General features: G+C 40.9%; 1 protein-coding gene across 12 annotated transcripts in view; it reads right to left on the bottom strand.

Moving 5' to 3' along the window:
• Positions 1 to 825: 825 nt before the first annotated feature.
• Positions 826 to 13,453, bottom strand: part of nbeaa (neurobeachin a) — a 117,388-nt gene continuing 104,760 nt past the window's right edge. For all 12 annotated transcript variants that reach the window (XM_050040328.1, XM_050040330.1, XM_050040335.1 and 9 more), the window contains 16 exons: positions 12,695 to 12,797; positions 12,471 to 12,586; positions 10,329 to 10,441; positions 9,805 to 9,945; positions 9,567 to 9,686; positions 9,191 to 9,343; positions 8,899 to 9,063; positions 8,444 to 8,533; positions 6,506 to 6,698; positions 5,846 to 5,917; positions 5,441 to 5,596; positions 3,726 to 3,896; positions 3,501 to 3,602; positions 3,102 to 3,298; positions 2,798 to 2,949; positions 826 to 2,535 (listed from right to left, as the gene is read on the bottom strand). In XM_050040328.1, the coding sequence (XP_049896285.1) occupies positions 2,445 to 2,535; positions 2,798 to 2,949; positions 3,102 to 3,298; positions 3,501 to 3,602; positions 3,726 to 3,896; positions 5,441 to 5,596; positions 5,846 to 5,917; positions 6,506 to 6,698; positions 8,444 to 8,533; positions 8,899 to 9,063; positions 9,191 to 9,343; positions 9,567 to 9,686; positions 9,805 to 9,945; positions 10,329 to 10,441; positions 12,471 to 12,586; positions 12,695 to 12,797 (2,135 nt within the window). In that variant the 3' untranslated portion in view covers positions 826 to 2,444. The remainder of the gene's footprint in view (positions 2,536 to 2,797; positions 2,950 to 3,101; positions 3,299 to 3,500; positions 3,603 to 3,725; positions 3,897 to 5,440; positions 5,597 to 5,845; positions 5,918 to 6,505; positions 6,699 to 8,443; positions 8,534 to 8,898; positions 9,064 to 9,190; positions 9,344 to 9,566; positions 9,687 to 9,804; positions 9,946 to 10,328; positions 10,442 to 12,470; positions 12,587 to 12,694; positions 12,798 to 13,453) is intronic.

Here is a 13,453-nt window from a genome sequence, read left to right as displayed (position 1 = left end):
TTCTAGTCCTGCAAACAGATACCTCATTAAGTGATGATACAAAGCAGACTAAAATATTTTCATTTCCAGCTTGGGTGACCCGTGTCTTTATACTTACATGGACACTTTACCCTACATACTCCACTGTACTGTGTATCCTGTGTCTGCAAAATGAATGCCACTAATGATTTCATCCTCTCTTACACTTTGCACATGTTCTCTTTTTAATGCTAATGGGATGTATTCCTACTTGTATCTCTATTTGATTACGGGGTCTGCTGCTTTAATATCCCGTTACCTGAAAATCCCAGCACCATGAGCACAAGTCGACCGCAACTTGTAACTCGCATCTAAAACTTGACACTTTTCCTTTAAGAAGCTCCACAGGAGTGGCTTTGAGTAACATGCTTTGCTCAAGGGAACTTGGATTTAACTCAAGCAGGAGATGCAGGATGACACCCTACAGATGGAAAAAGCATGCATCTAGTGCTGGAGATGAAAACTGGACATTTTTTTAGCTAATAGTTCTCTCTATGTCTTTAGTCTGTGTTCTTAGGAAGTGCTGCATAACATGACTGACAGTAATAGAAGTCTGAAATAAAAAACATAGCAAAGCAGGTAGTTCAGCAACGTTTTCAAGTGTGTTTATAGTTCAACATTTTAACTCAAGAGTCTCTTGAAATCATTTGGGGAGGAGGATTTCTTTCAGATTGGTGTCTCACGAATGCTACAATAAGGCGTCCTTGATTTCTCACTCTTTGCTGTGCTACCATCGTGAGGCAAAGAAGAGACGGTCATGTGACAGAATATGCGACCAATGAAAAGTCAAGTCATCAAATTCTTTGCATATTTTATTTTTCTTATCATGATTTTTTTTTTTCAACTCACACATGTCATATTTTACATCTTTGCAATAAAACATGAATACAATAGTTTTTAGGGTTTCATAGATCCAAAAATATTTAACCTTTTTTTGGATACGTAAGTTGAACCTGTCGATAGAGTATGTGCATGTGCGCATTTGATCAAGATGGCTTCACACATACAGTACATCTCACATTTCATCCCCTCTCCTCCTTCCTTCCCACCTCTATCAGCTACAGAATCATGATATTGCTTACAACTGTGAGGTTGTAAAACCTAATAATCACACATGAGCTCAACGCTTTAAATACAAACATCAATGCACAAATAATCCCGAAGGGGAAATGGACCTAAACAAAATGGCAGCCGACCAGAAAGAACCAAGCTAATAAATAATGATATGTGATTGGTGCAAAGTGCAAATACAAAACAAACTTTTACATTGATTCAATTCTCTTTTTTTAAATAATCAACAAATGTGGGTAAGTGAAGGTTTCCTTTGCGCTTTCAGTCTTATTCAGCTGATTAAGTCTCCCACCAAGCCTGAACCAAGACTATATGTACATATTTGACAAAACAATCACCAAATATACAAAGGAAATCATGTCAGTCTTGTGGTTGTCATCCTTGGTGGCACTGGCAAGATCTCTTTATCATTACCATCTCCGGCAAAACAATCACCATCCTTGACACTGCCGTTATTATCATCAGTCTTGTCAACATTATAATAATTATTACACAATATTTTACATACAGCAAGTCATTAATAAATTAAAGGTGATAAGCGCAGTTTGTGTAGTGAAAGAACACGTGTAGACTCTGAAGGAAGCAGAGCCTTATTTACATAAGAATCAGATTTAACCCTGCTGCGGGTAAAAGAAAAAAATTAAATTAGCATTATAAAATAAAATAAAACCAAGATAGAATCAAATTAAATCAAATGAAATTAAAACCCCAGGCAATTTTTCAAGGGGGGGAATTTTAAGATCAAGCCAATAGCACCGGTTTTTGAACAGTGGGTGGGGCTGGTTCATTTCTGACCATTTCTAATCAGTTTAGACACGTTGAAGGAGTCTTAATTTATAGTCCACCCAAATAATTCCCAGACGGAGCTCCCCGCAAACGAAAAGGTATACAACAAAACTGATAGAGAAGAAAAATATAAGGGAAAATAAAACTTAGGTTCTTTGTGTGTGAAGCATTAAGCGTACCAGGAACGGCAACTGCACCAGTCCTGTGAGTGGTACGGGTATGATCGACCTCTACAAGGTCTGCTTGACTTGCTCTTTTTCCCCCATTCTGCAGTCTGTCTATTTCATTAGCAGGTTTTGGTGTGTATCTTCGGGGTATTATGTGTCTGTGGTTACACACGTGTGTGTACGTACACGTATGCACAGAGGAAGTTATTTCCACCAGCGCTGCCGCATCCTCAAATCAAGTAAACTTCACAAGGGATTAGAGCCTAAGGTCCGGTACGTGTTTTTCTTCCTCTCGGTACCTTTAGTTTCCCCGCGTTGCAGATAGGCAGCAGAATGCATCACCTCCTCTCCCTCTTGTTCATCTCTCCTCTCACCATCCTCCTCTTCCTCACGCTGTCCACCTCAGTACCTGTTCTGGTGTTCGTAGTGCCAGCGGTTGAAGTCTATGTTGAATGCAACAATGCTGCCGGACGCCATGCCAGTGATCAGAGTCCTGAGGGCAGAGCACACAGAAAGTCAGATCAGCAAACCAAACTATACACATGCTCAGTAAAGTAGTCTTTTTTGTAGTCTGCAGTGCATCAAACATTGCACATTTCCCTGAGCCTAGGACATCGTCTGAGGTTTGGGTACATAACTGCCCCCTCACTGATCATTCAGTATTCTCTACTGCCCACTTTGAGGTGACCCAGTTTTCCCAACAACACAGTCTGCATCTTCTTGTGTCTGTCAGAGTGGCACCCTGTCTGTTTTACCTCTGGTCATGTGAGAGGTCCATGGCACGGATGCCTGCGTCACAGCCTGGATAGATGTAAAGCTGTTTGAAGTCGCACGCCTGCCACACTTCCACAACTCCGTTATCACCTCCTGTCACCAAGTTCTGCCCGTCGCTGCTCAACAGGATCGCCTGGAGACAGAAAAAGAAGAGAGAGAGAAAAGTCAAAATAGACTCAAGGGCTCCAGTGTGTTGGATAACAATATACTGCATTGTTTAGGAGTAAATAAGGACAAGGATATTACAGTGTGTTTACATAAACAGTATTAACTCAGCAGCCTTACCCGTGTGGAATCATTGACCTCCATTTGTGCCAGCAGTTTTCCATTTATGCTGAAGTTGCAGAAGCGACCTCTCTCATAGTAGATGATGCAATGGCCCTCGCTGGACACTGAGATGAGGCGGGGCCGCTGGCACAGCTCTGGCCCCTCCAGGGCCCTTAGCAGGTCCCCTGTGATGGTGTGGACCAGGCATGGGCCCTCTGAGGAGCAAGACCAAAGCAAGATATTGAAGAAGCTATTTTTTTTTAAATCGAAAAGCTTTAGTGATGGTAAAGTTAAACATTGTGAGGTCAGTTATTAATATACTTGTTTGGAAATATCAGCCTAAAATCTAAAAACATACTTTGTTGAAAACAGAAAATGTAAAATAAAAAATCTCTCTCAGGAGAGAGGCAGACAAACCTTTAGCTCCACTGATAACCAATCCCAGCTCCGCACAGACGGACACACACACCACCTCGTGGTCATGTCCTGTCAGTACTGCCCTGGGAGCAGGGTAGTCACCTGGAAGAGAAGTTACAGACTCATAAACCTCTGGGAGCTGTAGTGTTCTCTAAACTAATGTCTGAGCCAGGCACACACTCATGTCTACACTGAGACAAACATTCACACGTTGTTCCCACTCACTGTTGTTAGGGTTGTCCCCGATAATGTGGTGTCGTCCACTCCAGTACCACAGAAGAAGAGTGGCATCTCTGGAGCCTGACACGATGTAGCAGTCCCCTCCGATGTAGGACTCTGACCTGGCCAGACACGTCACTACATCCCAGTGGCCAAAAACTATCTGGGTCAGCTTTCCTGAGGGGAGGAAGGAGGAAGGAGGAAGTCGTCTAAGTTAGTGTGTGACCTCTACTCATATGTTTGAAGGCCATGGGAGCTGAACTTCCAGGATAAAAATACACGACTTAAACAAGGAGATTAGTGTTACTAAATCTAAATCACTAAACTTCACGACTGATAAATACAAAAATTTACTTTATGCCCAAGTGCGTTATAAAAATGGGATTCTAAATCTCTCCTAGAGCAATAAATCCAAACAAACCTAAATAAAACTAAAAATGCATGAGTAACATGATCCACATTCAAACAAAGGACCAAGTCAATATTTATCTTCTGTGTACCAATTCTTTGATAGCAAGATAGTTTTCCCTTTTTTCAGTTAAAATGTTAAGACTTTAAATGCTTATTTAAAAGAATATCAGCAAATCTTTCTCCCTTTTTCAAAGATGTATTGAAGGCTTGGTTGAGTTTCCAGTATTGCCCCCCAGACACCCTAGAGGATATCCAAAGTTGATAGATGGGGAGCTCTATGGGGAACACTCAAAAAAACTGAATAATTTTTTTTGAATGATATACTAGTTAGTTTTCTGTCATACCATCAGTTCTGCTATATGTGTGGTCAAATCTGTAATGCTGGAAAAGGTGGATATAGACAACAGGTCTGCCCAAAATAAAGATAAATAAATCAATTTATAATCTTATTTTACAGAGTAGTGGTCTTACTCCCTTCCCCTCATACAATCTGTTCTCTTTGGGAAGACGAATTTAACATTTTGATACCTTGGAATTTTTTTTTTTTTTTTTTTACAATTTACAAAACAACAATGGATTCTTATTCCAGAATTTTTCCAACTGAAGATTTTCTTTAAAATTGTTGCTACAAAAAACAACTTCATATGTTTAATATTGAAAAATCCTCACTATGTAGATTCTACAAAGAGGAAGAGGAAGACCAGCTGCATTTGTTTTTCTACTGCCCTTATGTTGCAGGTCTCTGGACCAATATCCAAGGGTGGCTGGGGCCTCTCAACAATTCTGTTGAACTAACACTTAAATATTTTATAGGGGTCCTGGATGAAAACTGTCCCCAGATAATAAATACAATTATTCAGTTGAGTAAAATATTTTCATTTAAAGCTCAATCAAGAAAAAAATTGAATTTAAGTCCTGAAAAAAAATTTCTTATGGGAAAAAAACATTGTAAAGTAGTACAACATAATATGAAATGGGAGATTTGCTGTAGTGGAAAGTGGAAGTATATAGAATTATAATTACACTCTATCCACCATATAAACTTAATTAATTTTTATTACTAGTACTATTAACTTAACCTTTATATGTCTTTTCTTTTATCCACTTTGGTCTGTGTAAGTCTAACTTTTGTTTTGTTTTGCTTCTCTTTGTGAGACCTTATTGTCATGTCATGTTGTGAACTGTGCTTTCTGTATTATTATTTACCTGTAATAAAACAACAACAACAACAACACACACACCTGCCAGCTAAGACTAAATTTTTAGGGTACTCGATGCTCAGCATGTCTCTTAAATATTACAAAACCTACCAGTTTCGGTGGAGTAAACACGGAAGCTCTTGTCCCAGAAGCCGCAGACCAGGATGTAGCGGTTGTCGGCAGTAACCACAAAACAGTGTGTGTTGATTTGGATGCTCTGGTCCACGAGGTCAGTGATCTGACGCTTGTTCACGCCTGAGTTGTTTGCTACGTGGGAGCACAGAGATGTCAGTAGGTTAATGAGGGCATAAGAATGCGATACGGTTCGAATGACCTCAAACCTTTCCTGATCTTTTATCACTCGGGTCAGTTCTGCAGCTTCTGTCTCAGCAATACATGTGCATAAATCCTGAGTGTATAATGTGATATATTGACTTCAGTCCCACTACTTGTGTCTTTAATAGTATCATTACGTAAAACCAATTAAATGTGCTGTGGAGATTTCTGTGCACTGACCTATGAGAGGGTCCATCTCAATGGGTAGATGATGAGCCTGCTCTAGGGAGTATCCTGGAGCTCCACGGAGGCCTGAAGGATATAAGGGTCATACGTCACAGACGGTCAAACACGCACACACCCGTACATGCACACATCATAAAACGGTGAAGATAAAAGCTAAATAACACCCTCTCATATAATCCCCTGGTCGAGTGCTCTCTGATGAAAGCCCTGATGCAGGCTTAAGTTAAAAAATAATAGCCTCAATAACAAAAGTCACTTGAGCTGCCTTATGGCCCTCCATAATTACATTACTACGATTCATTTAACCTACCCCGCTGTGCTAATGAGGTCATTAGAGGTTAATTGAGGATTTAATTAACAAATATTTCTATGCCAACATGTGGACAAAAATAAGAGTAAACACTAATATAATAAAATACAAATCAGCTCAATAGCTGCAGCTGAAATAAACATTTCCTTGAGCAAGCATCTTCAGACATCTTTCAAAAGTTTGTCTTCATTGTGTAGTTTTTAGAAAATTGCTCAAAATAGCTAAAATAACAACGCTATATACTGTAAAGATGATATAATGTGATGCTGTGTTTTTCAAAAAGGTATAACTGAGGATCTTTGGATTTTAATTTAAAAGATGATTTTTTTTTTTAACATGCTTACCGACTGTGTTGTGCCAGCGGTTGACGGCAAACAGCCGGCTACATGTGACGGTGACGGCTGCTGGTATGCTGAGGTGGGGGAGCGTGTTGGCGGCGACGTGAGTGACGGGGGAGTTGGAGGGGAACTTGAGCACCATGATGACATCCTGCTGCATCTGATCCTTAAACATCAGTGGGCTCTGAGGAAGGAAACACTGGTGAGACAGACAGAGAGAAAGAGAGGGGGGGGGGCAGAGAGGAAGAGGAGGGCAGAGCAGGGAGGGAAGGTCAGGAGGAGAGAGGAGGAGGAGGAGGAGGGGAAATGGAGACGGAGGTAGAGGGAGAGACAGAACAGATGGGACAGAGGGGGGGAAGGGAAAAGGTATATTAGTGGGAGCACAGGGTCAGAGCAGGTACACACACTGAGGGTGGCTTTAGGCCTAGGAGAGGAGGTGGAGGCACTGGTTGGTCGGGGTTTAGGACTGACAGGTTTGGGTTGACATGGATGGCTCTGATATGGAGACACTGAGGCCTCGTTCTGCTGAGGGTGGCAGGGAGGACAGAGAGGCTAAAAACCAGGGCAGAACTTGCTGTGAAAAAACATCATTACATACACTTGTATGTAATAGAGTCTCACAATTGGTATATAAAATGTGTTATAAATATGAAAAATAAACCTCTACTGTCTATAAAAAAGAGAAACACTGATGAAAACTCCCTTCCCTTTCCCAAAGTGAACATTTTCTCAATAACAACTTCTCAAAATAACAGAGACTTGTGCACCTAGATGTCAGTGCAGCCATCAACATGATTGATCACGACATTCTGTTACATACTGTACTCTTAAACAGTGGTTACCAACTGGTCCAGCCACGGGATCCAGATTTTTCCTTAGTCATTAGTTTGGGGTTCACACAGTTTAATATGTTCAGCGTGATACTCATGTTTGGTCACATCATCAAGCTAGTTTGCTGTCTCTGTTAAGACACAGCCTGTTAGTCACTCACTTTACAGCAGGAAGTGGCACTTCAAAATAAAGCTCTGTGCCAGAAATTCAGCTTACTGCAAAGTGCGTTTTTTTACAAACATTCACGAGTCGCTTGTGGTCCATTCAGAATAGATCTGTGACCCATTTTTGGACCTCGACCCACCAATTGAGAACCACTGGTCTAAAAAGTCACACAGGTCTCACTGACACTGCTCTCTGCTGGTTTAAGTCATAATAAACGACAGATCTCACTTTGTTTTACACAACAACTGTTCATCAGACCATGCCAAGGTCAGTTATGGTGTGCCACAAGGATCTGTGCTTGGTCCTGTTCTTTTCTCTATTCACATTTGCCCCCTGATTCATTAATCAACAAAACATCAGTAGGTTGCAGAGCTTTCTCTTACCAAGACCCTCTTCTCTGGAATCACCTTCCTCCTATCCAAATTCCAGAGGCTCGCTCACTTCAAAAGCAAACTCAAAGCATATCTATTCGTATCAGTTGCCAACCTCATTTAGTCTGCCCAAAGAACTTGACAACACTTATCCAGTTTATATTCAGATGTTTTTGCTTACTGTTACGTATGTGATATACTTTTCTGAATGTGTGATTTTTTTTTACCTGTATCTTGGTAAATGCACAGTTTTTATGTGCATACTTTATATTGTTGTATTTTACCGCACATTTTTTAAAATATAATTTTGAATATTTAGCTACAATGTTTTATATTCATTTTATCTCACCTTTTATATTCTGCTAATGCTCATTATTGTTCAATTTTAGATACAAAAGTAGGCCCTTTGAGACCTACTTTTTGATATCGGGCTATAATAAACTTTAACTTAGACTATATTTCTGATTTGTGTTTCAGCAGTCCTTTCAAGGATGTTTTTTGTCAGCATATACAGAAGTTGCTGTCATGAAACCTTAACCTAAAGCAAGACTTGCTAAGGATGTTGAGGTGTTCTCACCAGGTGCATGGCCGAGGAGCGAGGTGGATGTGGCTCAATCAGTAGCTGGGAGGGGATCTGACCACACGCCTGAATCTGGGATTCAATCAGCTGCAGTTGGAGAAATAGAGAAAGGAGAGGAAGAACAAGGTTGTACATATTTGAGAAACAAAAAAAAAAAAAGTTGAGACAAGCAGCATGCCCCCTTTTACCTTCCCCTGCACTTTCTTGACATTCAATTTCCCTAAATATGCATGTCTATCTCCTGTGTATGCTTCCTGAAATCCATGCATATACTTTGAATTCATCCCTTGGAGAACTATTTTAAAAAATATAACATCAATCTGATATTTCCATATGATCTTGAAGACGCCACTCTCCATCCTGGCATGAGACACTCATGAGAGGGAGATTTCTGCATTGAAATAATCAATTTGTGAGTCAAACAAGAGCGATCAGTTGTCATAGAAACTGACCTCACGCTGCGTAGCATCTGCATTGTCTAGGTTGATCGCTCCCTCGTAAGACAAGAAGTTGAACACGTTGAGAGCTCGGACTGCTTCCGGCCCTCTCTGCTTGTAGCCAAATATTAAATCAATCCACTGGTGAAGCTGGCACGACACAAACTCGCTCTCCAACGCCTGGTCGAAGTGAAAGGTGCAGAAAGAGGAAGGAGGAGAGAGTGAAGAATATGTTCAGTGTCTCTGTGGAAGATTTAAAGACAGACAAGTTTTTCTTTTGGCTTTTTATATTTTCTTTGTTTCTCACCATCCGGTTAATGCGGACAAAGTCTTCTGGTTTCTTGGCCCAGGCAGGAAGCTCCACGTCGCACACAGGAACTCCATCATCACGCACCCCGAGCTCGTACTCATTACTGTTGACAAACATCTCAGGCAAGTAGTAGAACTCTGGGATCAGCTCCTGGTAGACACGGTAGGAACACATTGTTTATTAAAGGGCTAAAGGGCTTTAGACAATGTGCTTGATGACATTCCTCATACTTTAATGTTTTCAAGCTCTTTCATCCTTTAACCTAATTAGCTGGAAAAACACAGTTGTGCGTTTCAGGCTGATTGTTATTGTTTTATAATAACCCTAACCAGACGCTTAAGTAGGACGTTCTTTCAGCTGATTTAAAAGTTACCTTGACATCAGCTGTGTCCCTCTGGCAGTTCCTCCACGAGCAGCCGATGCCAGAGAAGGCTCTGTCCGGATGGTCGAACTTGTTATCGTTAGCGTTGAGGAAAAACGTGGTAAAGGGCTCCTGCAGGCACACGAATGGACACATTCATTTAACACAGAAGCCTTGGGTCTCTGCCGTGTGCTCAGGCGGCTGCTGAAGGTTGAGGCCTGTGAGTGTGTGAAGTGCAGCAGGTACTTACTATTCTGAGCATCCACATCAGTGTTGAATGAGCAGTGGAGTACAGGGTTGTATAGTGGTGAGGAGGCGTGCTGTCGTCGTCCCACGTCTCGTAGCGTTCTGCATAAAACGCTGCTCGCTTGGGATTCAGTGCACCGATTGGCTGGATGAAACCAGAGACAAATAATCAGCTTAAGTCAATTAATACATGAGAAACCATACATGCAGTTGTCTTCTTTTCCTTTAAGGAAGCAGATCATACATTGTTCTTTAAAATGGTCAATGCTTAGACAGTAAAACTAGTTCTGATCCTTTGCCAGAGGAGGGAATGAAGGGATTTACATCTACAGTGATATTATGTGGCTTTGTTCTGACTCTAATTGGTGAAACTGCAACACAGAGAGATTCCGACTAAGCCTCGGTACATGAGTGGGACAGCTTGACCTGTATTCTTCCCTAATTCTGGTTTACAGCATCATCTTAGTAGCACATGTGTTATTCATTGGAAAAAGTGCATTAAGTCTGTGTGTGTCAGAGTGCTCCAACCTTGGAGAGGTCTCTGAAGTTGCCGGGTAGAGTGAGATCGAGCTCCTCTGAATCATAGTTGGTCAAGACCCAGGGGAAGATGGGGTACTGATTCAAATCATTATAGGTCCTCCCTGCAGGGACAAAAGACATCGGGGAGGAGGAGAAAGTGGTATTTTTCCATTATAATTTATAGTTGTGTCACAAGAAGGTCCCGTATTACGATGACATGCTTTATTATTGGTCTGTGTATCCCTACATCTGTTTTACATTTACAAATTATCAGGTGTCAAAACCTACCCGCCTGGTATACAATGTTCAAACGTTTAATTAATGAGACAAACTTCCTGATGCGAGCAAAGAATAGGTGCCAGACTGGTATCAAAATTACACCGACAAAGGTTGTATGTTCATGTGATAAAAGACATTTCCAGTGGAGAGGCATAAAAGCACAAGCTGTTGACAAACTGCTACAGCATATGTAAAGATGTTTAAATAAATGAGGTACAATGAATTCAAAAATTCTGCTGCATGAGTGCTGACTAAGGCCAGAAGGAGAGCACACATAAAACCTATTTTTAAGTCATTACACTGGTTGACTATTACTTTTTTTTTACGCTCCAGAGGATCTGAGAGGAGCTGAAAATATTGATATTTTTAAAAGTAAACTAAAAACCCATCTATTTAGTCTGGCTTTTATGTAGTGTTTTATACTTCTGTGGTTTTATTATCTTTACCTATTCTAATATCATCATTATTTAAATGTTATTGTTGATCACTATGATTTTTTCCACCTTATTTGACATGTAACTTTTTTTAATATCCTTTTTGTCAATCATTTGTAAAGCACTTTGACGTGCATTGATTTGTTTGAAAGGTGCTGTACAAATTCAGCATAGCAGGACAAGATGTCATGCTCAGCTCACATCCTAGCTACATCAGCTGATCTCAAACAGCCCAATCAACTGATGAATCAGCTGACTGACGCATGTGAGTCAGCTGATAGATCACATGATTCCTTTCTATGCAACCAATTGGTGAATCTCATTCAGGGCGCCCTATTTAAACTGCTTTTGTCTGTCTACTGTTGCTGCTTCCTCTGCAAGCTGCTTTGCAAGCTGCCTCCACCCCAGCTCCTCCTTTTCATGCTGTGTCTGACTTATCAGTGTCATTTCTGTTTGTCATTGATGCTGCTCGGTTCTGTTTCTGGGGGGTCTTTGCTGCTGCCCTCCCTGCCTTAGGCTTTCCATGTAGGCACATGGAAGGGCAGGGAGGTTTGCTCTCTGTCTCAGGCTTTCCTCGTTTGCATGTGGAAGGGCAGATAGGTGTGCTCTCTCTGCCTTAAGGCTTTCCACATAGGCACATGGAAGAAGAGGCTTTCTGCATAGGCCTAGGAAAGGCAGAGAGGCCCCAGAAAAAAACCCTACAGCCAAATATAATACTGTTTTATTGATTGATTGATGAAGCCAATTTCAATGGCTGGCATTTACCTAGATGTGTATTTGAAACTCATTCTACATTTCTATTACACACATATATGTAATTTTCAAGAACATATGGGATTTATAAACACAATAAAATAGCAAATGTGTAGCTGCAGTAATTATTTTCAATGCATTGCTCAAATCAATTCATCCATTGTCACTGTGGCTGCTTTTATTCATATATTTTTGTAGGTATTAGTATTTACAGGTCAAACTGGTGACTGTTGTTATGGAAACTGCAGCTGTGCTGGAACTGTAGCTGAAAAAGGTTTGTCTTATTCAAATCTTCCAGTTTCTTCGTCTGGTCTCTTCTATGAAGTCTTTTAATACACGGAGAGAAATACAAACAAGGTGAGTCTGCAATTTCTGTCTGTGCAGTTATTTTTGAACAACACAGCACAACAGGGACTGTCAGAGCAACCAAACAAGGTCACATTAGGAAAATCTTTGCTGCAAATAAGCCAGAAAATGTCAACATCACACAGCAGAAAGAGAGACAAGGAAGGAAACAGGAAGTATTCTCTCAACTTATTGTTTGGTCTGAGAACACACACGGCTGCATTAAACAGGGCTGTGTGTTTGATTACTAACTGGTCCAAATATTATTTAGAGGCTAAAATCCACAACAGCAAACCTGGCAACAAAACGACAGCTCATGAATTATGATTGAAAGCTTTACCTGCAATAGTGTTGAGGAACATGAGGTACTCAAAGTTGGAGATCTCTCTCCTCTGCCAGCGCTGCGTCATGTTGGATGACTTGAAGAGCTGACGAGGGGTGGCCAAGGAAATCCGCCTGGGACACACACACACACACATTGAAGGTCCTTTCTATCCCACCAGGAAGAAGATGCGTCTCTCATGCAGAATAGTGATGGAGCAGTGGATTAAACCCTGGACTCACCTTGCCTGTGGCAGACCGTAACTCGTTCCTACCCCGACCCGTGGGAGACTGTAGACCACCCTTTTGACCGTGGCCTGGTCAGGGAAGTTAAACATCACAGACGCTGGAGAGAGGAAGATATAGTCAGCATATAGGCAACATAAAGTCAATCACTCACCATGTCAACTAATGTTGTGGTTCTCTGCCTCCAATAACCAGTCAAGTTACAGTTACAGTTACAGTTACAGTTTGCGTCCATGCCTGTCCAGACTTAAATGATATATGTAGTGAAGACTTTTAAGGAAATTAATAAAAGCTATTTTTTGGCAAAACATGGATGCTTCACACACATCTACAACCTGGCAGCACAGATCTATACAATCAGCATAGTTTCAAGGTGGACAACTAAGATAGTGTCACCAGAAAAGTGCTTTTTGTTTGTTTCTTTTTGCAACATTATGATGCCACGGTTAAGTTGACCTTTGACCTTTCGGATGTAGAATATCATCACTTCAACATTTTTATCCTTTTAGACATTTGTGTGAAATTTTGTCACAATTAACTTGTGAATTCTTGAGTTATGGCCAAAAAATGTGTTTCGTGAGGTCACAGTGACCTTCGATATTTGACCACCAAAATTTAATAAGTTTAGCCGTAAGTCCAAGAGGATGTTTGTGCCAAATTTGAAGAAATCCCTCAAGGCGTTCCTGAGACACTGTGTTCACAAGAATTAGACGGACATCCTAAAAACATAATGCCTCCTGCCATGGCTGTCAAGAG

Source organism: Epinephelus moara, chromosome 3 (assembly GCF_006386435.1).
Source record: "Epinephelus moara isolate mb chromosome 3, YSFRI_EMoa_1.0, whole genome shotgun sequence".
Taxonomy (NCBI): Eukaryota; Metazoa; Chordata; class Actinopteri; order Perciformes; family Serranidae; genus Epinephelus; species Epinephelus moara.
Note: the sequence above shows the minus strand (reverse complement) of the source record. Positions and strands in the feature narration are given on the sequence as shown.